At 43.9% G+C, this 25165-nt stretch overlaps 1 protein-coding gene across 1 annotated transcript; it reads right to left on the minus strand.

The window, feature by feature from the left end:
- LOC125921981 (serotransferrin-like) lies at positions 1-24902 on the minus strand. Its single transcript, XM_049629795.1, has 17 exons — positions 24809-24902; positions 22612-22784; positions 20140-20248; positions 19159-19335; positions 18271-18418; positions 17358-17413; positions 16633-16811; positions 15739-15916; positions 14136-14290; positions 12687-12777; positions 12068-12106; positions 10205-10363; positions 7473-7617; positions 6250-6314; positions 3113-3297; positions 1725-1914; positions 1-204 (listed from the first exon to the last, which is right to left on the minus strand). Exons 1-17 carry the CDS (start codon positions 24849-24851, stop codon positions 170-172), a joined length of 2127 nt encoding a protein of 708 aa, XP_049485752.1. The 5' UTR covers positions 24852-24902; the 3' UTR covers positions 1-169.
- Positions 24903-25165: the final 263 nt, after the last annotated feature.

A 25165-nucleotide genomic window follows, 5' to 3' on the forward strand; every position in this document is an offset into this window, starting at 1 on the left:
TGAAGTTTTTAAAAGATAACACCATAATAATTTTTATTTTATGTTCTGCAGAGACACCACTGCCAAACTGTGAAGCCAAACAAACCACTCAGGCTAGCGAGACCTAAAGGGAAGCTTATGGGTCACATGAGCTCCCATCTCCATCTGGTGTGGCTCCACCTCTTGAATTTTAATCTTTGTGGAAAGTACAGGCCTCCAGGAGTTCTGTGGAGCAGAGAAGAGAGGTAGGTCAGTCAAAATCTACTTATGTTTATTTTTTGTTGAGTGAATGAGCAGTTAAATCAGAGACAAAAGCACTCAGACCCACTAGGGGTCTACAGGTGGACTACGCCATTCTCTCAGTGGCCTTCTCCACTTGCCCCCCCAGCTCCTGTATCTTTCTGGGCAGTACTGTGCACCAAGGATGGTAACATGGGTTCCCTGCCCTGTATCATCCCCCACCTTGTGTCTTATAGGCATGTTTCCTACACCTAAATCCATGTAGCTGGAAGGAGCCTGGTGGGACTGTCCTCTCTGGCCTCCTTAGTCAGGTGAGGAACTAATAACAAGTACCTGGAACATGCCAGTTTCCAAGCTAGGGGCTGGAGAAGGAGCAAAGAATAGCAGACCGAGACTTTGTCTCCTTCTGGAGGATATAGGTTAGGTAAATGTAACCTGGGTGCTCACAACGGTGGCTGTGGGTAAACGTGTTCCTTACGTTGGAACTATGGGACGCTGGCACAGACTTGCTGAATCAGTATCCCCACAGCCTGTGAATCAGTATTTTAAGGACCATGGCTCACTTATATGCACACAGGAGTTAAAGAATAACCTCCCTCCATCCACATGTTATTCTCTCACCTCTTCCAAATGATTTCAAGGGATTCAATGATGTCCAGCATAGTTAAAGTGCAAAGGTGTGTTTTATTGTTATTTTGAGGCTTAGAAAACTGGTGTTCTCAATGAGCAGTAGGTATAGCAACTTTATAATTATAAAAATTGTCATTGTTCAAGCTCTCAAAAGCAGTGCTGTGTAAGGGAACTTTCTGTGATGATGGAAATATTCTGTTTGCTCACCTGTCTGTTGCTACATGTAGCTACTGACTGCTTGAATTGTGACGTGTAGCTGAGGAACTAAATTTTTAACTTTGTTTAATTTTAATTAATTTAAATTTAAATAGCCATAAATAATTGGAGGCTGCTATATTGGACAGTTCAGCTCTATATAAAAAGGAGTTTAGTAGGGGTGCCTGAATGGCTCAGTCAGTTAAGCATCCCACTCTTGATTTTGGCTCAGGTCATGATCTCACAGTCGTGAGATCAAGCCTTGTGTCAGGCTCAGCATGTGGATCCTGCTTGGGATTCTCTCTCTCTCTCTCTCTCTCTCTCTCACTCACTTACTCAAAATCAATAAATAAACTTTTTTTTTTAATTTTTAAAAAGGAGTTTACTGCAGAGCAATGAGCATTGGGTACATACAACCTCTTCCTTTCCCTAGTAATAACATGGAATTCTTCATGTCTGGGCAGTTCATTACCTTAGTGCCCTGAGCCTGTGTCCACCTTACCATCTGCCCATACAAGAAGCCTTTCACACGCACTGGGATTACGGTGTTCTCTCATCATCTCGTCTTGTCTATTGGTCATCCCCAGAGGGCCACAGCCCACTCCTCCTTTTCTACTCACCACCTAGAACCCCACCCATGTTTGCTTGGCATCTTTCCCCATGCTGTTTCTCTTACTCACTTGAGGTGGAGCACTGTCTCAGGTTAGCAACAGCTGTGATATACTCTGGTCCTAAGTAAGATTTATATGTTGTGCCTTCTGGAAGTTTGGCCAAACATGTTGTGTCATCCTTGAACAGAAGGTCCTTGGTGTCTGAGTGGAACATACAGAACTGGCTCGAGCAGTCATTTTCAGTTTTTCCAAACAACTCCTGTCAGATAGAGGGAAAACACATGAGGGTCTGTGGCAGTGAATAGCTGAGAATACAAGGATTGGTTTCAGGGGGATGAAAGCTGGAAACCAGCCCTGGGGAAGCAAGGGAAGCTGCAGAGGATGCCTCAGGATGTTTCCATATGTCTCGCCTGGTGTTGACCCATTTTTGGCCCCAGCTTCATGCTTTCATGAGACCCCATGTCCTTTATGGGGTGCATCCTAGTCTCACCTCTGGAAAGTCCCTCCCACCCACCTAGTCACTCCTGACTTCCCTGATCTCTCTTCCCCACTTCATTGGCTATGGCCTTGGAGACTGCTTCCAGGAAATGAGAGGACAGAAACATGTTCCTTCCAAGTATTACTATCAAAGAAGATAGTAAACGGAGCACAACAAGGGGTGGTATAGGGAGTTGTTAAATTTCATGTTTGACTGCATCTTTGATCCCATCTTGGGCAAGAGGCTTAACTCTAGGCCTTGTAGGATTATAAGTGAAATGATGATTACAAAAAGTTTAACATTCCATCTAGCACCTAAGAAATGTTCATTAAATGCTAATTATTATTATCATTTACCTTAAGAGGGCTCACGAAAATATGCTATCTTAATTTTTTTTTTTTTAAAGAAAACTAATGGCAGGCAGGAAGCTATTGTTGAGGAGAAAGTGGTGTGTGTGGGTAGAGGACTCTCAGGATTAGAATACTCAGGCAGCCTCTTCCCCCTCCCCCTCACAACAAGGCTGGCCCTGGGTTGCTTGTTCTCCCCAGAGGACAAGCTGCCTGAGGATAGAGGTCCTGTGTTTCTGGCTGTTGGAGTGGTTCTCAGTCTCTCTAAACAAGAGAAATACAGTTCACATTTCATGACTTATATCAGTGAAGGCTAGGACACAGGATTACTCTCCTTCATTTTCAAAAAGGATACAAGGAGAAAATGATGGTACCATAGAGCAAGGTCAAGGGTGAGCAAGAAAGCAGATGCATGGACCCCAGAGCCAGTGGATCACGTGGGAACTAATCTCCAGTGACCTGGAGATATAAGCAGACCTGGGCCTGGGAGATCCAGTTCCACAAGTGACAGCCTCCCAATTCTAGTTTCCAGAAAGAGAATGCTGGAGTGAGGGCTGTGCTTAACACTGAACTCCCCCAAATAATCCACACACACCAGGAAGAAAAAATGGCAGGCCCTGGCTTGTCCATACCTGCTGCTCAAGTAATGTTTTGCTAACACAAGCTGCCATATCTTTCCGTGAGACCACAGCGTGATTCGGGGCATGGGCTAGGAAGCATTTTTCAGCCTCTGTCACATTCTTCCTGCTGCCATCAGGACACAGCAGCATAAAGTCTTCCTTCTTCAGATCCTTAGCCCATTCTGCACTGTTATTTCCTGGGGACAGAGAAGGTGGGTCAGCCACAGCTGATAGCTTTGGTTAGGCACCCTCACTGAGGGCACATAACCAACCCACTGACATGTGAAGGACCTAGAGCCATTGGCCAGCAGAAGTGCACACACTGGGGTCACAGTGATGTGGAGAGGAAGAGACACTCACATGTATATAAGTCTGATTCAACAGATTCAACACTCAACCAAGAATTCCTAGTGACCATCCCTTCCAACCTGTCCCACCCAACCAGGAGAAAGTGAAATATATCTGTGAATGATGTTCAAAAACATCTTCATTTCTACTAAATTCCAAAGCATCTGGACTTCTTGCTCTAGCACAGGAAGAACGTGGCTCTCTGTGCAATACAATCTGGCATCAGCAAGCAAAAGAACTTCCCCTGGGGCCATTTTGCAAGCTGGACCAGTGTTCTAAATCTGATGTGCTCATACTGGTTCTACATGAAAATAAATGCACACATGCTTCTGTGCGTACAGGTCCATATCCTGTTCTCAGCTTCTTCATTGTTTCTGTAATTTCCCTGAAAAAGAAAAGAAAATCTCACCCATTTTCAAGGTTTCCTTCCTCCTGAGGCACTTCTCAAATATATTTTCCTAGTTTTTACTTCTCATCTAAAAGGCAGCGTTGCAATCTTTTTCTTAATTTAATTTTGATTTAATTTTATTTAATTGAACAACTAATGCATGAATTAGCTACCATAAAGCTGTGTATTATTTATAAAGTAAAAATACCTCTTTTCCTACCCTCCCCAAATATAGACTTACAGTTTTAATAGAAACCTCCAAATTGCCTGTGTCTCTCCCATGAGTAACTGCACACATCTTTGCTCACCTTCTAACATTTATCCTGCCCTTTCTTACCATTCCCTTCAACTCAGCTCCCTCCAAATGAAACCCACCATCATTCTCTCCAAACCAATTCTGTTCTACTTCATAATTTAAGCATTTATTCAATACTATGTTGTCCGCCCTCTGTCAGATACAGTATTATTGGAGCGGGAAAATAGCACATAAACCAAAAGCAACAATTCCGGATGCAGATAGTAACATTTTCTATTTATATTTCTAAATGCTGTATGAGCGGAGAACCATCTTGGTGAGAACATATTCATTAGGGAGAGATGGCTGGAGGAGACATGGTTTTAGGTGTGTAACCTGTGTTATACATACTGACTGGGAGACTAACCTAGGCCCAACTGTCAGGGCAGACGATAAAGGCCTCAAAAGGGATAGAAGCTAAGAAGAGGAGTGGATTTTGAAAGAAATAGTAGAAGTTTGGACTCATAGCGGTTGAGGTTGCAGTGCCAGTGAACTTTGTATATAAAAATGACCACATGGCAAATAGAGACTCCAGAGTGTTATTTAGAAGGCAGTTGAGGCCTCTGCTCTACCTTCTCCTCAGGGGGTAAGGATTTTGGAGTCATTGCAGGGTGCAGAGGTGAGACCTAGAGAGAGAAACCCCACTCAGAACAGTACCAAAGAAAAAAAATTTAAAAATCAAGGGGTAACAAAGAACCAATCTAGGGGTAAAACTCAAGTCATAGGAAAAAGGGCAGCCTTTAAAGGAAAAAGCAACAGTCATAGGAGAAAAGAAAGAAAAATTAGCCAACACAGTAGTCCTTCAAGTAAGTACTTAGCAACTTCTGTGTGCCACTTACCATAGTTGGGGTATAAAAGAAGGAAAAAAGAGCTCAAAGAGTTTCTGTAGCCACAGTTTATTACAGAATGAGATGAACCCAATGTACTAGTCATATGGATGGAAGATTCTGTTGTGGGATGGGGGCATGCCATCTTGGAAGGATTCTCAGAGGAGTTGGTGATAAGCTAGTTCATTCTAGATGAGTTGCTGGGATGATCTGGGGTTGGGTGAAGGGACATGAGAAAGGAAGCAAGGTAATACTTACCTGCACTATAGCAGGTTCTCTAAGCAGTTAGTGATAGGAGGGGGCAGGTGGAGTGCTCATTCTTACTAACTTTAAAAAAATTTTTGTTAGGTTTTTTAATGTCACAGCATCTAATATTCACCCACTAGTTTTAGTACCCATTGATGATTCTTGTTTGAAACAATTATTACTATATTGTTTGCCAAATGATAGTTTTTTTTAACTGTATAATTACAGTATTCCTCCATTTATTCTTGTTCCACAATAAGGAAGATGTTTCCTTTTATCCTCATTTGCTTAATCAGGATATTATTATCCCATATTCCCATTTTATTGAACAAGTCATTATCTTACTACCATTATTATTTCTTCTAGTGCTCAAAATGTCCCAGATTTGGCCAGTGGGGATCATTAAAAATGGCTCCTGTATATTTTGATATATCCCAAAATTTTCACCATGATGTTCCAGGCTCACCTTATATTTTTCCTGCCCTAGCCCTAGAATCAGCTATTTTTCCAAGTGTCCCTGGCTCCTGCTATTGGAGAATGGTTCTAGAAGTAAAGATCTTGGTGTTCATTCCCTCTGGTGTACTATTGTCTCTAGGTTTTTTTCAGTGGACCTAGAATATATTTGGAATATATATATTGGACCCAGAAACATAGGAAATAGTTAAAAAGGACCTTTTGGGGACAATTCACAAAATCTTAGTATGGGCTGTGAACATGGTAAATATTAAATGCATGTTAATATCAATTTCCTGATCTCAGTAATTATAATGTAGACATATAAGAAAATGTCCTCATTCCTACAAAGTGTGCACTGAAGTATTTAGGGGAAAGGCAATGCCTGCACCAGTTCAGGGCCACTAGAAGAACCTCATGGTCCTTACCATTCTGCCTACCCAGGTGAACACTTCTCTCTCCACTGAAAAAAACAGGTCAAGGGTCAGAGCTCTGGAGTCTAACAGAGTACATACACATCCACAAAGGCATCCTGACCATAAGTGAACCCAGAAACCCCAATTTGTGGGGACAGAGGAGCATGTGAACATACCCCCAGTGTTCTCCATGACAGTCTGGTCTTTCACAAAGGCCACATCTCCCTTCTCAACCAGACACCTGCAGAGTGCCAGACAGAGAGAGAGAAGAGAGAAGGTCAGAGAGACAACATCTGTCATTCAGGAGGGCCACCTGATAGATCCAGGGCTAGCCATCTGATGTCAGCAATTGTGACTCCCATTCTATCACTAATCTTACAGATTACTAATGTAAGTAATAAAGAAAAGAAAACAAAACCTTCAATTAGCTTTGTGGTTATCTAATCTCAATTCCATACACTAAATGCTAAGTTATGGCATAGTTTCTTCAATAGAGCTATAGCATTTCCCTAGCATCAATAGAGATATTAGAGGGGCAGTGTCCCAATACGGTGATTTCTTACTCACACTCTACTTTGTAAAAATTGGGAATCTGTGGACTGTGAATTGTATTTACACTAACTCACCAGGTGGTTCTAACTGGAGAATTAGGATAACCTTTCTTTTCTCCTTCACTACTGAGAAGTTCAGTTAGAATACCACCATCATTGTGCAGATGATGGACTCATGAACTACTAACACAAGGCTGAATCATAAGACAGTTAAAAAGCAATAAGGTCAAAAGGTGCATAGGCATCTTTGTATAAGTAACAACTACCCCATGAAATAGACTTGGCAGTTGGGAATGTAGAAGTCCTGCAGGTTACTTTTGTGTATTGCCAGGTGAATATGGCCATAGGTTCCCCAGAGGTGCCTAGAAAAGCATGAACCAGACTCCTGACTCCTGTATTCAACTCTGGCAGTGTTTCCTCACCTTGGCAATTGTGACATCTTGAGCCAAACAATTCTTTGTTGTAGGATGCTTTCCTGTGTGTGTAAGATGTTTAGCAGCCTCTACCAATTAGATGCCAGTAGCACCCTCCCTCAACCCCATTTGATCATCAAAAACATCTCCAGACACTGCCAAATTTCCCCTGAGGGGAAAATCGCCCCCCTGTTGAGAACTTCTAATCTGCATTGTACTGTCAGTCTTTGCTATGAGAGCCAGGTCTAGAGATAGTGTCCTGGAGGCACTTGGATGCTCCTTCACACAGGGTTCTAATACAGTTGCTAAATGGGGCACCCTAATACATGCAAGACTAACAGGCCAGGAACATAATAATCTCACTTTAGTTCCTAAAAATCAATCTTGTCAGGGCTGGGTTTATCATTATATTTGTGTCAGGATTAAAAGACTCACCTGAAAGCCCCCGTGTAACCATAGTATCTCTCATGGCTATTGGGAATACACTCCTTTCCTGGAGTTTTTGCCGAACCAACACACAGAGCACAGAGACTGGAATTTCGCATAGATCCAGGGGCACAGCTCTGTTCGAAAATTTTATCTGTGTAGAAGGACAAGAGAAAGTCAGCTCTTCCTAACTGAGTCAATATGAGTAGCTTTCATCTAACACATAACAGGTGTGTATGGCCCAGGATAAGTGGAACATATTCATTCTGTGACCCACCACCAAGTCAGGACCTGCCAGGGTCCAGGCTTTAAAAGAAAACTTAATTGAGGCTGGGAATAGATGTCAGCAGAGCATTACAAGTCAGGTAGAGAGGATTCCATGGGTACCTGGATAGTGTCATCATTTATCTAAAGAGAGAAGAGAAGGAAATGACATGAAAATTGACATAAAAGTGATAAAATTGAAGGTCTCACTCCCTGAGCATGTGCCACTTGTTTTCAGGATTTTCCTTCCATTGCTATTTTTTAGAAGAGACTTTAATAGAACTTAGAACTCCAAACTCAATTAAGAGCTTGGGGGGGTTTTACTCACAGCTCAGCTGCTCTCTGATGGCTGTGAAACTGCCAGGAAGTTCAGAAGAGCAGAGGTAGTGCCCTTGCTGGTGGGGAGCCCAAGCTTTCTGGGTATCACCCCAGCCATACTTTGCCTCCTCTCAAACTGCTGTCAGAGAACACCCCAGTGCAGAAATATCCCCGGTCCCTACACACAGGACTTGTCTGGTTCATAACTGTCTTCAGAGGCCTCTCCTTTATTTTTATTTTTATTTAAAAAAATTTTTTTAACGTTTATTTATTTTTGAGACAGAGAGAGACAGAGCGTGAACGGGGGAGGGTCAGAGAGAGAGGGAGACACAGAATCTGAAACAGGCTCCAGGCTGTGAGCTGTCAGCACAGAGCCCGATGCCAGGCTCGAACTCACGGACCACAAGACCATGACCTGAGCCAAAGTCGGACGCTTAACTGACTGAGCCACCCAGGTGCCCCAGAGGCCTCTCCTTTTAAAGCAGTTGCACATATTTGGAGGTGTCAAGGAGGAAGTACTCAGAAAGTTGATGTAAATAATCTTTAGAAACTATTTGTCTATGGTTAACTTACATATACATTTTTCAGGGGTAGAACTAAACTCATACCTGAAGATATTCAGTGGACACAGAGAATAAACTGGTTTTCACCGCTTTGAAAGGGCCTAAGAGCTGGGCAGCCCCTCAGTGAGATTGCCAAGACCTTAAAGAGATCCAAGGATTCCACACATTCACATTACCTAGAAAGCCCAGTGGCAGGGATTGTACTGTCCACCCAACAGTCATTTCCCCTTATTCCTTAGTAACAAAGATCTAGTTGGGTTTTTTCTTTTAATTTTTTCTCCATTGTTTTTTATTGGGAGATAGATGACATGTAACATTACATTAGTTTCAGGTGTGCAACATGATTCGCTATAGCAATACATTGCAAAATGATTCCCACAATGAGTCTAGTTAACATCCATCACCGTATGTTGTCACAAAATTTTTTTCTTGTAATGAGAACTTTTAAGATCTGCTTTCTTAACAACTTGGAAAAATGCAATACAGTTTTATTAACTATAGTCCCCATGCTGTACATTACATTCCCAGGATTTATTTAGTTTATACCTACAAGCTTGTATCTTTTGCCCCTTCACCCATTTTGCCCATTGCCCCACCCCCCACCTTTAGCAACTATCAATCTGTTTTCCATATCCATGAGCTTGGGGGTTTTTTTAGATTCCACATATAAGTGAGATTATGCAGTATTTGTCTTTCTCTACCTAAAATACTTCACTTAGTGTAACAACTTCAAGTTCCATCCATGTTGTTGCAAATGGCGAGATTTCTTCCTTTCTCACGGTTGAATAAAAGTGTTTTGTGTGTGTGTGTGTGTGTATCTCAAATTTTATTCGTTCTTCAGTGGACACTTAGGCTGTTTCCATATCTTGGCTGTTATAAATACTGCTGCAATGAACGTGGAGATGTATATAATTTTTTGAGTTAGTGTTTTCCTTTGGACAAATACCCAAAAGTGAAATTGCTAGATCATATAGTAGTTCTATTTTTAATTTTTGAACAAAGTTCTAGTTTTATTTGGGACAGAACATGCCCAAATAAAAGAGGACATTCTCGAACCTCTGTTACAGCTAAGAGTGACTGTGTGCCTGAGTTTTGAACAGTAAGAAGTTACTTGAAGTAATTGATTTAGATTTCCTGGGTAGCTCCTTTAATAAAGCGACAGCAGGTGGCATTACACTTCAAGCTCCCTTTATTCCTTGCTCCTTGAGGCTGCCTGAATCATGGATGTGATGGCTACCATCGTTGACCTTGAAGACAGAGGCCCCGTGCTCACAATGGTGGAACAGAAAGAGAGGAGCCTGGGCTTCTAGTGACCATATCAGCCAGCCATGAACTGCTTACCTCTTTTTTTTTTTTTTTAAATGAAAGAGAGAAGTAAACATATGTTTACTCAAGCCATATGTGCAACCAAAAAGAACCAGTCTTATTTAGCTCCCCAGCCCTAGTAACCCTTTTAGGTATCTCCTTGAGGTTCATTTTAACCAAATTTTACTATTATAAAACCAGGGCCACAGCATTTTGTACCATACCACTTTTTTCCAGAATACCTCTTTCCAGCCTGGCTCTGATCACAGCACCCTCCCAAGATTCACTTACCGAATTCACAGCTGTTGATCCTGTTGTAGAGCAGGCCCATGGGGATGTTCCAGCCAGCAGTTCTATCTACTGCAGTGTGGCAGGACTTCCTGCCTTTCAGATTGTTCCAGGTGAGGGATGCATCTGCTGATTTTTTAACCACAGCCACAGCAAGATACCCTACAGGAAAGACACAAAAAAAGAAAGTATTAACAACCCCGGGCCTTCCAGAGTATCTATCTACAATCAAAACCTGCCATTTCCCTATGGAAACAAAATTATCCCCAATCATTCCTTCTGCCTTTGAAAGGGTCTTCCCAATAACTGACTGAGATGTAGCACCTGGCGTGCTCAGTAGAGAATGCAACTCTTGATCTCAGGGTTATGAGTTCAAACCCCACGCTGGGCATGGAGCCTACTTATAAAAACAAAACGTGGGGTGCCTGGGTGGCTCAGTCGTTTAAGTGTCTGACTCTTGATTTTGGCCCAGGTCATGATCTCAAGGTTCGTGAGTTTGAGCCCTGTGTCAGGCTCTGTGCTCACAGTGCAGGGCCTGCTTGGGATTCTCTCTCTCTTCCTCTCTCTCTTTTTGCCCCCCCCACTCATGATCTCTCTCTCTCTCTCTCTCTCTCTCTCTCAAAATAAATAAATTAATTTAAAAAAACAAAAAAGCAAGACTGAGAGGAAGTACCAGTCATTCTGTCAGATGGAGATTATTCTGAATTTAAAAAACAAAATAGTAAGAAAAGATCATCATCAGAGCAACGGTTGGTATATCAGTCTTCCCTAAATGCATAAAACTAGTAAAGTTATAAACCAGCAACTCACCTTCCACTGTGGGGTATCAGAGGAATGGATACTGAAAAGCACATGTGACTCTTACATTTTATACAGTCACAATTAGGAAAGAGTAGTAAATGACCAAATAAACTACAGGGAATATTCTGGCCATGAGGAGAATACAGGTTTGCACCAAAATAAATATGTGAAGTAGAAATTCAAAATCAAGTCAGCTACCATCTGTAGCAGGAAATACAGGCTACTCCTAAAACTGTGAATAGAATATCAACCCATGATTTCAACCTTCCAATTTAGTTAATTCAGTCAACTGTTCACACCAGAAAACAGAGAAGCCTTATCTGTGGAGTAAGACCAGGTCTTTCTATTTTCAGCTAAAGAGTCTGGCTCCTAGAATGAGGGGGAGAGGCTGGGAGGTTGTAACAGGGGAGGTCACAAGGACAAAGTTGCACACTAATGTCTGGAAAATGGCTGGAGAGATCTGAGCACCAGAGCTCTGGGACCCAGTGATCACCTTGACAAGATTTCCAGTCTTGTTCCTATCCCATCTTTCTAGACCCATCCCCACCAGAGCATTAACTGAGAGCCAAACCAGCCTGGGTTCCTGGGCCCAGCCTGGCTGGGAGACTGGGTAATTTCATGCTCCTAGACATATGCCCGTGTGAGCCGCTCTGCTCAGGCCTGCCAGGCACATATGAGCAAGACTCCTGGTGCTAACTCTCATCTAAAACTGTCCAGGCCTCATGTAATACAAAGAGTTGGGAGTGGTGAGGAGGGTGTAAATTTGCTTGCTGGATATAGGAGCCTAGACAACTTGTAACCTCATGAGCTGTTGGTTCTCTTATGGCATCCTTAAAGGATGACAGTACCCACTTAATAGGATTAAATGAGAAATCCTGCATGCAAGTCATGGCAAGTCTAAAAGAGTAACCATCATTATCAATTATCATCCTTCTAGGGTTCTTTTGTACTCTAAAAATTGGTCTCTTCTATTGCCTTACCTACTTCTGATTTGAATTTAAATATACCTTACCCTTTCCCCAAAGTAATAAGAATGAAACTCCTGAGGTACCAATCCCAACTCACCTTTCTCTGGCTTCTTGCTACACTCAGGGTCTTTAGTTTCTGGAGGAAAAAATGAAAAAATCATTAAACATTTATTCATTGAAAGTCATGCCATTTCTATGTGCAGCTCAGAATAAAAAGAGCCAGGAAAACAATCTATATGTTACCACATTCCCAAACAGTCCAGGCTGTCTGGATGATTCAAGTTCACTTTCACTCACTGGCCTCTGGAATTTAGCCAAAAATTGTGCATTTCAAGTTTCCTGCTCTGTTTTGACCTGTGGCCACAGTCCTCCGGCTATACTTGAGTCCCTGCACTGGGACTACAGGAGAAGTGATTTGGGGAAGCAAGAAGACCTTCCAGGAATCCCAGCTGTCCTCTGCAGAGAGGTCACTTTTAGCTGGAACTTCCCAGTGCCAAGCTTCCTATCCCTCTGGTGGAAAGTATGATAGAAGATTCTGTCCTTTGCCATGACTGTGGGGATTAGAGATGAGGGGGGAGCCCAGAGCCTAGGAAGCAGGAGGTGCTCAGTAAGCAAGAGCTTTATGGCCAATGCGGTGTGAATCAGGCTATGATTTTCCCATCTCTTCTCACTGGCCCAAAGGAAATAAAACACTGAGAGACACTCCCTACACTTACTGTAGTTCTCTGCCAGGACAGGCACTAGACCACACTGGCCTGCTATGTAGATGAAGCCTCCATCCAAGCTCATGGCATCAGCCTCTCCTTTCTGCAAAGACACAGCACATTAAAGCAGGTGACGAGGCTATCTCCTGTCCTACCTGTCCTTCCAGCTGTTTCCTTGAAGCAGCCTTCCCAGTACAGGCCACGAAGGCCCCAGGAGATAGCAGGTACTTATACCAGACCCCCAGAGGATCTATCAGTCAGGAACACCCAGCACAGAAAATAAAACGTACTCTGATTTTCACCCAAAGCATGATGAACTGATGATTATTTTGGGGTGCCTTGCTTAGCTTTTCCAGGAGCAAAGACCCACATTGAGTCCTCCTATCCTCTCATAAGGATGCCCTGTCCTACAGACATTTCTACAATAACTTTCTGGAAACCAAAGTTCTTATTTGTAAGACAGATGAGTGGCATCAGGGACACAAGGCCATGTCTGTGGCATAGAATGCCTCCTGATGGGGCTCCGGCCCTGAATCATGGCCATGAGGTTGCATTCTCTTTCAGTGCTTGGTGTAGTCAAAGTGTTACTGAATGAGTAAAATATTCTTGAATGACCTAATTGTCAGGTTTATAAGTCCTGAATTATAGAGATGCTTAAATTCCACAAGATTGCCAAGCTTTCCATTGGGCCTGGAAATATACTTTTTCAAAATATACCCTAAAGGAGTAATTAAATATATGGGAAACTATCTCAGTGAAATGTATGATTCATAAAATGTAAAACATGCAAGTATAATTCATAACAGCAAAAAGACAGAAACTAAATGCTATTATAGATAATATGGATAAATGGCTAAGTAAACTGCATCATATCCACACTATGAAATAGATTACAACATTAAAAGATCATGTTTTCTAAAAAATGATTTGTGACATAGGAAAAGCTAACTAGATATCAGAAGAAAGTGTAGTGAATTGTGAATATGATATGATCCCATTTAACAGGATTTTCTCTGTGTTAGAAGATTATAAGTACTTCTCATTTTCTTTTTTGTACCATTCAGGATTTTCAAAATTCCAAAAGCAGACATGGGATGCTCTTGTGATCAACAAAGCTAAACTTCTGCCTGCTTGCACAATCAGCACAGCCCTGTCACACTTGTCATGGCACACCATGGGTCTCAGGCACACCACACCATGGTCCAGCCTCCCATAAGTGGACACAGCTCAGAGTGCCCTCCACTGTGTACTAACACCAGGAGGAAACAGAACCCTAAGGAGCCCTTCAGATCCATAAAATCAAAAGTACTGAAGCTTCTGTGGGGCTGGGCTCCCACACATGAGGGCAAGGTTCCTGGGAACGCAGGTTTTTATATCATTCCTAAGAACACTCACTCAGCCTTAGGAACAGGCAGAGAGCCGTGGTAGAGATGCTGCCCTGTGGGGGCAGCAATGACATACCGCGATCATGGCAATACAGTCTTCGGTGGACTCGGCTGTTTCACACTCTATTTTCCCTACGCTATTTACACTCCACGTATCACACTTGGCCTTCTCATGGTGACTTATTGCACACCATTTCACCTTCTTGCATTCATCCTTTGAGGTATCAGAGCCTAGGGCATAAAGAAGAGAACCAGATTTAGATGAGGCCTCAGAAGTTCCTGCTGGCTGCAAATACTGCTAACTGTCTTCATGAAAGTGCTGGGATTTTGCCAGCAATACACAAACAGATCCCATTCAAGGAATTAATAGCCTTAGAAAACAAAGGCAGTAACAATCTCTTTGTTGTATCATTTAGACGATAATTTCTTCTAAGAAGCCAACTTCACTCACAACCCCTCTATCACTTCAGTCAGGCTCTTCCTGTTTTTTTTTTTCTTCTTTTTGAAATAGCACTTAACTACCTGAGTTGTTCCTTTTTTTTTAATACTTTATTTTTTTTAAGTTATTTATTTATTTATTTATTTATTTAGAGAGACAGAGGGAGAATCCCAAGCAGGCTCCATGCTGTTAGCACCAAGCCCAATGTGGGGCTTGATCTCATGACCATGAGATCAGGACCTGAGCCAAAATCAAGAATCAGACACTTAACTGACTGAGCTACACAGGCACATCCTGAGTTGTTCTTATTTATTTGTTCATTGTTTATTATCTGTTCCCTGCAGGAAAACATAAGCTCAGCCAGGGCAAGGGCTATGCCTGTCTTATTCTCCAAGGCACCCTCACTATTCAAAGGCGGTGCCTGGCTTGTGGTCAGTGCGATAAATGTCTGCTGAATAAATGGACATCTATTCAATTTTCAAGTTCAGTTCAAGTCACTTCCTCGGGGAAGCTTTCCCACAGCTCCAGGATCTATTTTTCTTTATTTTCATGGTCTCATCAGACCATGATATTTTGTTCTGTTGTGTTTGTTTTCCCTTCTTTTGAGCAAATCTATCATTTGTAATCAATCATTCAGTAGAGTGACTATTCATTATTTGTCTTCTCCACTGGTGTGAGAAAGTTTTATGGCAGCAGAATCTTATATATGTTGGTCTCACCATTGTATGCGCAGCACCTAGCACAGTTTATGGCTAGATGATCAATAAATGTCTGTTGAATGAAAGAGTGATCAAGCAAACCCCACAATGATCCAAGGAAGTTCAGGAGCAGGATTAACCCGTCCAGAGCTCCAGCTTCATTATGGCACATGTTGATCATAATATGGCTGCAGATGTACAAGTCTGTAGTAGTTTTGTTCTTTTTGCCTTACTTTGTGCCAGGCTAATTGGTTTCACAAAGTGGGCAGGCAGGGTGGCCCTGATTTATACAAGGGAAATAATACTAGTATCAATCCAAATCATTTTAAGCATAAGTTTCCTTCAATGCCTTTTGGTGATATCCGGGCTCATCTCATGATGACCGATACCATTTAGCATCAGTCTGACACTGGGTGGCAAAGCTGGGCAGATAAAGAAATGTCAGGGTGGGCTTCTGGTACCTGGAAAGAGTCTATTGCTGGTCCCTGCCCTTACCAGGTTTCCTAGCTCCTAAGGTCACACGATCCTTCCCTAGTACTTACGCATATCTTCCCTTAGATTCCGAAGAGCAGTGACATACTCATATCCCAGGTACAGCCAGGTGTCCATTTTAGAGGGAATCCTTAAAAGCCCTTGGGCAGAGTCCTTAAACAGCAGGTCCTTCCCCAAAGTTGAGCTGAAGAGCTGGAAGGCTGTAGATTTGTCTTTGCCATAATGTTCCTGTATATAGTAAAACACAATAGTAAATGGCTACAGCAACAAGGAATGCTGCAAAAGGAGACTGAAGAAAAACAAACCCCCCAGAAAATGAAATTAAAACGATGAAATTTTCAAGATTCCAGGAGAGAGGGCAGACAGGCCTGCTCTTTCCCACCCAGCAACTTCCCCACCCCCAGCCCTCTTACAGTCATGCAACATGTTTCTGTGGCCTATCCCCCTGGCTGGATTGACAGCTCACTGAGTATAAGAAATGGATCTCCTTCAGAGGCTGACCCTGTGTGATTACCACTTAAACTCTTGATAGATGGAATGGCTTGATGAGAGGAGGTTGGCTCAGTGCTGGGATTCTGCTGCTCTAAGGAAATAAAGCTGGCTGTGTGTGTAGCACCCTTGTAGTCAGGCTGAGGGACATTGGGAAAGAGATCATTTCCTTCTGGGGATGTCATGGAAGGCCTTATGGGGGAGGGGGTGTTTGCCCTTGGCTTAGAAGTCCTGGTTTAGATAGAAAGAAATAGAATTAAGCAGTAATGCAGGACTAGACCCCGTGTGACCCTGAGTCCCTGCTGGGCACTTTCACACAAGTGGATAATATGTGGCACAGTTCCCACTATGTCCTGAAAACAAGGAATTCCATAGTGGCCAGAAGGGAATGTAGGAAAATGCCCCAAATCCAATCAGGAACCACTAAGCAGGAGGGAGAACAGTGAATTCAGTACCTGGGCCTTGTTGAGAAGCTCCCAGATCAAGTCCTCCTTGCCCCCCACACTTCGGGCCACAACAGCGTGGGAAGGAACCCTGGCCAGGTAGCAGTCCTCATATTTATCCACTGGCTTCCGGGAGTTGTCCCGGCAGAGCAGCTCATACTGGTCCCTGTCAGCTTTGTTTGGCAGGTTCTCTGGGGGAAGAAAGCCTGGATGAGCCAACTGTAGCCAGAACAGAGCCATGAGCTGTAGTCTCTGTCCCTATCCCTTGCAATCCCAATAAATCATAACATGTACAAGCTGAGATGCCTAGAGCAAATGAAAGCCAGAGCACATAAGAGAACTGACATAAGATCCCACAACCAGTCACAGGTAAGGAAGCTTCTGATGCCTAGTGCAGGGGTGACTGCCTGACACCCACAACAGGTCTCATCTCAGCGGGCCAAGTTCAGGCCGAGGTCAGCCAGACGAGCCCCCAATCCTTTGTTGTGGCAACATTGACCGGCAAGAAGGGTTCCTGTGTCCAGGAGGTTGAATTATGGAAAGAGGCCCAGGAGTCCAGGTGAGGACCCCATATGTACACAACTCTGCACAAGTAGAAGCCCAAGCAATGATAAAGGAGGAACACAGTATGCTCATATCTAACTATGGCCCATGAAGAGGAATGCAGAAGGAGAAAAAAAAAAAAAAAAAAGCCCACAGCCTGGAGGAGATATGCAAATTCTTCTCCTGTCACTTACCCAGTACTGTGCAGTGCTTGACAAAGGCCACTTGCCCAGCATCATCCATCAGACACCTGTGGGAAAGAAATACATTAAAAGGATCACTGCAGGGTAGGCCCTTCTCCTCAGGCTTAAGGGTCTGTCTGATCACACCATCCAGCTTGGGGACAAGGGCAGAGCCTGGTGAAGGCCTCTGAGCAGACCCACAGTTGAGGAAGCGCCATGGGGCACTGATATGCCACTAAGATGGGAGGATGAATTTATAGAAACTAGAAATCCCTCATCATGTTTCCCAAAGCAGCAAAAAAAAAAAAATCATTGAAAATATTTTAATATAGAACAGAGTTTTCAAATTTCTGAAATGGAAGATAAATACATCAAGTCTCCTAAGAGAGGAAATGTGGCCTTGGCTGTCTATCAAATTTTAGGATATAACCAAGGTAAAAGATGTAGCAAAAAATCAGCCATTGAGCTGTCTGCACAGGGGTAGTGAGGGAAGACAGGAGAGAGGCCAGTGCATTGAACACGAGACACTACTACAATAGAAAACAGAGGGTCAGTCACAGAAGAATGGTCCAGACACTAAGGATGTGCCTGTCCCTTAGGCTCTGCTTAGCCCAGTGAGAGGACACATTGGGCAGGTTCATTGGGCTAGACTAAGTTCATTGGGCTGGACTAAGAAATCAAAAGCTCTGGGGAGATAGAAAGGGACTCCAGGAGAGGTGCTTCCCTGTCAGATATCACATGAAAGGCGTATGCACTGGCCTGGCCTGGAGGAGAGTCCCAGCTGAATCACTGAGTCACTGTGAAGAAATTAGGCCTCCTGGACACCTCTTTGCAGGCTGGGCTCTGCTGTGGGCCAGGTAGGGTCTCACAGCCTAAGGACATTGGACACTTTGGCCATCATAGAACAGCAGCTGGTCTCACTCACTTGAAGGCACCTGAGTAGCCGAAGTATGGTTCATGGTTGGAGCAGGCACACTTTTCTGTGTCTTTTCCCACACACAGTTGACACAGTTGGGGGAAGGTGGTCCGATCCACACAGGGAACACAGCTGCCCATGAAGAAATTGGATGCTGCTGCTCAACATAAGACATGTAACAAAGGCCATGAGCCACCCTGGCCACAGGCAGTTACAGCTCCCAGTCCCGGATCATGAGAGAACAGAGAGTGACTAAAGGAAAACCAGTACACCCAGTCCCAGCACACCATTATATGTGTTCACTGACCAAGATCAAGGTTTTCCAAGAGGGACAAGTTAACCTTTGTCCTCCGACTTCCCTCCCCAAGAACTAGGCCTGTGCCTGCCATTGACCCAGGCCTGTCTCAGGTTGCTGTCAGCTCCCCTCTCTGCCTGTCAGACTGGAACATCTCAGAGGTTTCCTCTAGGAATCCTATCTGAGAGATAGGAGACCCCCATATAGAGGTACAGGCCAAGTTCATGGCCAACAGATGGCCACCAGAAAAGCTCCAGCAGAATGGGAAACACACCAGCCACAGACAGGAAAGAACCCCAGGGAAGTGAACAGTAGGGCCGAGCAAACTTGGTCCTGACTGAAGCCCTCTGTCAGGCTTGATGCCCTTCCCCCCCCTATTCCTCAGGACAGCCGCTGGTTGGATGTTAAGAGCTCAGAGAAGAAAAACACAGCTGACACCTCCCAAGGACTGCTGATGTGGCAGAACTGACCAGCTTAAAGTTGGTATACCTCCTACCTCTACCCCCAAAACCCATCACACATGATCACCTGATCATGTCTGAGCAACCCCAGTTTGGCCTGTGTAGGCCTGCCTGATAGCACTCACCCTCTTGCCCACTTACCCCTCAGAAGAGAGTCACGTGGCTCAGGCAACTTCCAATAAAGTAAGCCCATGGGGATGTTCCACCCAGCAGACCTGCCAAGGCCTGTGTGGCAGGATTTCTTGCCTTGGAGCTGGTCCAGATTGAAGTCACTGGTCTTTTTCACCACAGCCACAGCATAATAGTGGGTTTTTTTATCTGCAAAGGGACAGTGTGAATGAAAGACCTTTAGCCTGGGGAACAGTTGGAAATATTGCTCCTTGCTGCTGGGCTCCTTAGTAGAAAAAGGGAATCCACAGGGCACATTTCTGTTGGGTTGGGTCATAAAGAGAGAGAGATCAGGAAAACCTGCCTTGACTTGCAGGGGAAAGAAGGCACCACAGAGAGAACATTTGTAATAACCCTCCAGGCAAACACAGGGGCAAGAAGGCCACATACACATGTGGCCCAAATATTTTTGCCTACCATGGCCCTGCAGGGGGTCTGTCTGCCTATACCTACCAACCCAAGCCCACCAGGAAACAGGAGTTGTGGCACAGGGACCACATTCATTCTAAGTACTTCCTGTCCCCTGACACAGGCCCAGGGACAGCTGGTTGCTCTCAGAAGAGATGCAAGGCTGTTGGGGCTCTGAGCATAGGCTCCAGTGTGGTCTCTCCCCTGTTTGTGGCACCTATGGTTCTTGGAGGGCTCCTCTGTGTAGCTCTCAACCCCAGTGGTTCAGGTCAGGTTGTACACAGCCTGCTCTGTTTCTCCAGGGAGCACATTTCCTGGCCCAGAATGTCAGTGTCAGGAGCACCAGTCCTCAACCATCCCAAAGCCCCAAAGGCCTTGAGTTGTGTCTTCAGCAGCTGATAAGACCTCTCATTCCCCACTGATACCCAATGGGGAATGCTCATCCATCTTTAATCCCCATTACCTGCCTGAACAAGACAAACTCAGCATCTACCAGGAGAGAATAAGAGCAACAAACTCTCTCCTGGGTCCTCAGGAAGAACTTACCATCTTGTGACTTATAGAACTCTGCCACTATAGGCTTTAGGTTGTAGGGGTGGAGGCCCGCCTCGAACACCAAGCCTGCATCCAATGTCACAGCATCTGCTTCATTTGTCTGAAAGGGATAAGACCAGATCCTGATGAGGACCTTACTTCTGATAAACTTTTGGTAAACTAAAAGTATATAGTACGAATTTAAGGAAATCATGAAAGAATATAAATAAAGTGGAAAAAAGGGGAAACAACACAAATGAACACACATGTATGAACTCAATTTTTGAAAACAGAAAAGGAAAAATCAGAAAATGAGGAAAGGCTGAACTAAGAAATCAAAAGTAATATGGCAGAAATAAGTCCATATTTACCAGTAATAACAATTATTAGTGGCCTAGTTTACCACATAAAATAAATGAGATTGTCAGAATGCATTAATAAACAAAAGCCAGCAATAAACAGTTTTCAAAAGATGCACCTGAAACAGAAGCACACAAAAAGTTGAAAATAAAGGAATGCAAAAAGCTATAGAAGAAGACTACTAAGCAGAAGAAAGTTGGTGTAGAATGTTAATATTAAAAAAAATAGAGTTCAGTCAAAAAGCACTGCCAGGGATAATTGAATAATGATAAAATACCAAATTCACCAAGAATGATAGGATTATTCCCTCATACACTCCTGGTGGGAGTAGAAATTTAAATAACCACATTAATTGTCAACTACACCCCCAAAAGAAAAAAGAAAGAAAAAGAAACAACATTGAATTTGCTTAAAAATCAAACACGTTTGACATTGTCTTAAAAGTCAAATTCATATCTCACGGCACAGCAAGTCTGCTCCTATACACACACACACACACACACACACACACACACACACACACATACACACACATATATATATATATTCAAGAGAAACTTCATACTCGTGTCCCAAGAGATTTATATAAAAATATTTGTCATTCCCTGATTAGAATAACAGAAAGCTGGAAATAGCCCAAATGCCTAATGACCAGAAAAGAAAAAATAAATTGTGGTATACTAACATAATGGACTATTGTAGAGCTCTGAAAATGAATGAACAATGGCTATATTCAATGATATGGGTGAATCTTAGCATAATATCGAGGAGGAAAAAACAAATAGGAGAAGACAACACATAGTAATGTCACGTTTAGGAAACTTTTCACAAATCAAAAATGTGTCGTGATTCATACATGCCTATATACATCTTAAAATGAAAATAAAAGGTAAGAAAGTTTTAGGATTCAGTTTGCTCAGGATGGAGAAACACATCGGTGGTTTTAAGTAAGGTCAGTGGGATATACCACACTAAGTGGGGCCATTCTCATAAAATCCAGTACTGCCACACAGCAGCCCTAGAAGTAAGCTATTGGCAGTGATGAAGTTTTGAGAACCTGTGTTAGGTTTGTGGATAATATTATGTTATTAACATTTAAAGAGGGGCATGCATGGACTAAAATGGAACAAATGTCATAATTCAATGGTTAGAATTAAACCATGATTGCAACTGAGATCCAATTAAAACACGCACGCACAGCAGACCAGCTGTTCTTATCAAATCATTGATTCCTTCAGTGAATCATACTCTATCTGGCTGATCTCCCATCTCATTACTCCTTCTAGTCTCCTGCTTGCTCTATTCCTGTCATCCTGACTTCCCTATAGCAGCTTCAAAAAGCCCATCTCTCCTGTCTCAGGCTCTTTGCACAAATTGTTGTTCACCACTTGGTGTATTCTACCCATGGCACCCAGCAAGCAGCCTAACCCATGCTCATCCTTAGGGTCTCAGCTCATTGCTTCCCTCTCAGGGAGATTATCCTTGATACTCAGGCCAAAACAAGTTTCTTCTGAAAGTCTCTGTCAGAGCATTCTACTCTTTCCCTTCATTGTACATCACACAATTTGAAATTATAGTCTATGTGTTGCATGTTTTTCTTTTCTCCTGACTGTACTGTAAGCTCAAAACTAATGACCATGTGTGTTTCAATTCACCACTGCAGCCCCATTGCCCAGTACAGGGTCTGACCCACATTCAGATGTGCACAAAGATGAAGGAATGAAGAGTTTGAGGAAAATCTAGAAACAAAGGGTTCAGCAACCATCTGAAGTTCGCACTGTATTTCTCTTCCCTGGGAGCATCGTTCAACTTCCCGTGATATGTCAAGAACTTCCAAAACAATGTCATATAATAATTTTGATAGCAAACATTCTTGTTTTTCCCCTGAATTTAGAGAACTTAGTGCCTCAAAATTTCCCCCTTTTCAGAGCATTGGATTTTGTTTCAAGACCCCTTAAAAGTGAGCACTCCAATTTCCCTTTCTGAAGTGCTTTTATTAGCATTGGAGGTTGACTGTCACACACACCAGCCTCCTACCTGTGGGTAAAGAGTTGTTCCAAAATAACAGAAGAGAAAGGAAAGTACAGATTTTCTCCCACTCCTTTTTAGGCAACAGTGACTTACCGAAATGGCCCTGATGCACTCAAGGTAGGAGGTTTTCTTCACACAGCTGACAAAGGGACCAGTCTCAAGGACCGTTTTCATATTTTCGCTGAAACTGGAGCACTTACTGGCTTCATGATTTGAGACAGTGCACCATCTCACAGTTTTCTCAGGGGAGACAGCCAGACACAGCCCTAGGAGAAAGAGGCCAGAGGTCCCTGTGCTAGTGGGAGAGACAGCAGCACCCTCTGAAGGGTCTTGAAGGCTCCATCCCCTCTATCCTGTCCTCCTCCCACTCCTCCCATTAACACCCCAGGGCACAGATTCTGCTGCCTTCTGAGGCTGGGGACAAGATAAAGGAACGCTAGAGTCCTCCTAGTCACCTGCTAATCACCCTCTGCTAGCCAGAGGGATGTGGGCTTGACCATCAGCTCTCAATTGGAGACCACTGTCTACTCCTCTCTGTTCTCCCTGCCTCCTTGCCTCACCATCCTGGGACTGCCACGGGACATAAGCCTTATTGGTGTGACAGGGCATTTTCAGCTACTTGAAGGCAGTGGCTTGAAACTACAATTTGGGGAAGCTAACAAGGTAGGAATTAGCATCTTGTGTTTATTTATGTTTTTAATATAATTTATTGTCAAGTTAGCTAACATACAGTGTATACAGTGTGCTCTTGGCTTCGGGAGTAGATTCCCATGACTCATCGCTTACATACAACGAGGAATTACCATCTTTTAAAGATGATGGAACTGGGCTCAGAAAGTGATGCTTTAGCCAAGGTCACCCAGCCTGTTAGTGGCTGAGACTGGCCTAGATACCAGGTCTCCAGACTTTGGTCTCTACCCAGGGAACAAAAGAAGATGACATTCTGAGTTATTTTCCATCTGTTTCACCAGTAGGTAGGGGCAAATGATTAATGAGATAATGAATTTGTCTATGATACTTTTCTATCATCCTCTGTTCCAGGAATAACTAGAACTCCACATCTTTAGTGGTTCTCTCTGTTTCCAATGACCCCTCCTTCAATCTTCATCAGTCTTTTGGGCTGCCATTAGAAGAAGCTAAAGCCACCCATGTCTGTAGCTATTAAAATCATGTGGTTGCACTACTCCCAAAGCCCATTGTCATCTCTACTTTCTGTGGATCAGTAGCAGAAGGCTGACTCAGGGAAGCTGATGAATATCCACAAATCACAAAGCAGGAAAGGGGGAGGGCAGTGGTTCTCCAGAATGCATAAAGAGGGGCCACAGGGAAGTTACTGCCCCAACCACACTTTACCCTACCTGTGCCCATGAGAAGTCACAGGAGGCATCAAGATTCAGTGGCAAACCCTCTCTAAACTGTCCCACCTGCAGTCTCATAGGCAGGAATTTGTCCTGAGTCCTGCATTTACCTTGCACAGTCCTATGAGGTGCTTTTGGTGGGGGGGAAGGGAGGGTGCACAGGGGAAAGGCAAGTAATGCAGGGCCAATTCTCAATGGTAAACTTCTCCAGGAGAGACAAATAAAATAACTAAACACAGAGGCTCCAAAGGTGTAACAAACGCACCAGAGTGGCAGATGAAAGTTAAAGGACAAAGGGAACCAAGCAATCTCAGGAGGTGATGGGCATTGGCAGAGGCCATCCATTGGCAGTCCCCACACCAAGGATGTGCTAGTGCCTGGATCCATGGCCTCATTTACCCTCACCTGACCCTCTCAGGCTGGGGCTGTACTGCCCTTCTCACTGGTGAGAACACAAGAAGCCTGGCTTCAGATATGCTCCAAACCTTTCAGTGGCCCTGCTTCTTAGCATGACATCATCAGTGCCAGGAGCACCTGTGGGACATCAGACTGCCAAGGTTAAGGACAGGGTCAGATCCCAGAGGTCTTGAATACCATGTTCGGCAGTTCAGACTCGACTCAGGCGGCCTCATAGAAGGGATCTGATAAACCATGATGTAAGTGCTCTAATTTGTTGTATTCTAATACTGTAAGTTTTACTGGACAATGAGGAGGAGGAAAGCAAGGAATGGAAGCAAGTAAGCACAGCGGGACATGAAAAGGCAGCAGAGGCACAGAGGGGAACTCGAGGCAGTCCTGAAGCAGGTGCAGGGGTGTGGTGGGGAAGAGTGAAGGAAATGCTCAGGGAACCCAGGGAGTGGTATGTTGGAGTGGGGGGTACAAAGAGCACCTGGGCTGACAACTATGTGGGCCTTCCCCGCGCCAGCACTCACCCAGGACCGCGCAGGCCAGCAGGGCACGGACGGCAAGCCTCATCTTCCTGAGTCTGTGGCTTGGAGCAGCGAGGACAGACCTATGGGCTTCTGCGCAGCCTCCCAGCCCTCCGCACGGCTTTATCCCCCGCACCGCGGGCCAAGCAGAATCTTTGACCTCCAATGTTTGCACAGCCCGCTTGCCCAATCACCCCTCATCCCGCCCCTTTCATTCCTTGCCCAGGCCGATCACCTCATTTCCTGAGCTCTAGAAAGATGCACGGATGGTATCCAGCACAAAAATGCTGATTGTAAGGGAATTAAAGAAAAATCAACCCTTTGTTAATACGCGCTCTCTCTGTGCCAGGAGCAGAGCTG

The sequence above is a fragment of the Panthera uncia genome, chromosome C2 (genome assembly GCF_023721935.1).
Source record: "Panthera uncia isolate 11264 chromosome C2, Puncia_PCG_1.0, whole genome shotgun sequence".
Classification (NCBI taxonomy): domain Eukaryota; kingdom Metazoa; phylum Chordata; class Mammalia; order Carnivora; family Felidae; genus Panthera; species Panthera uncia.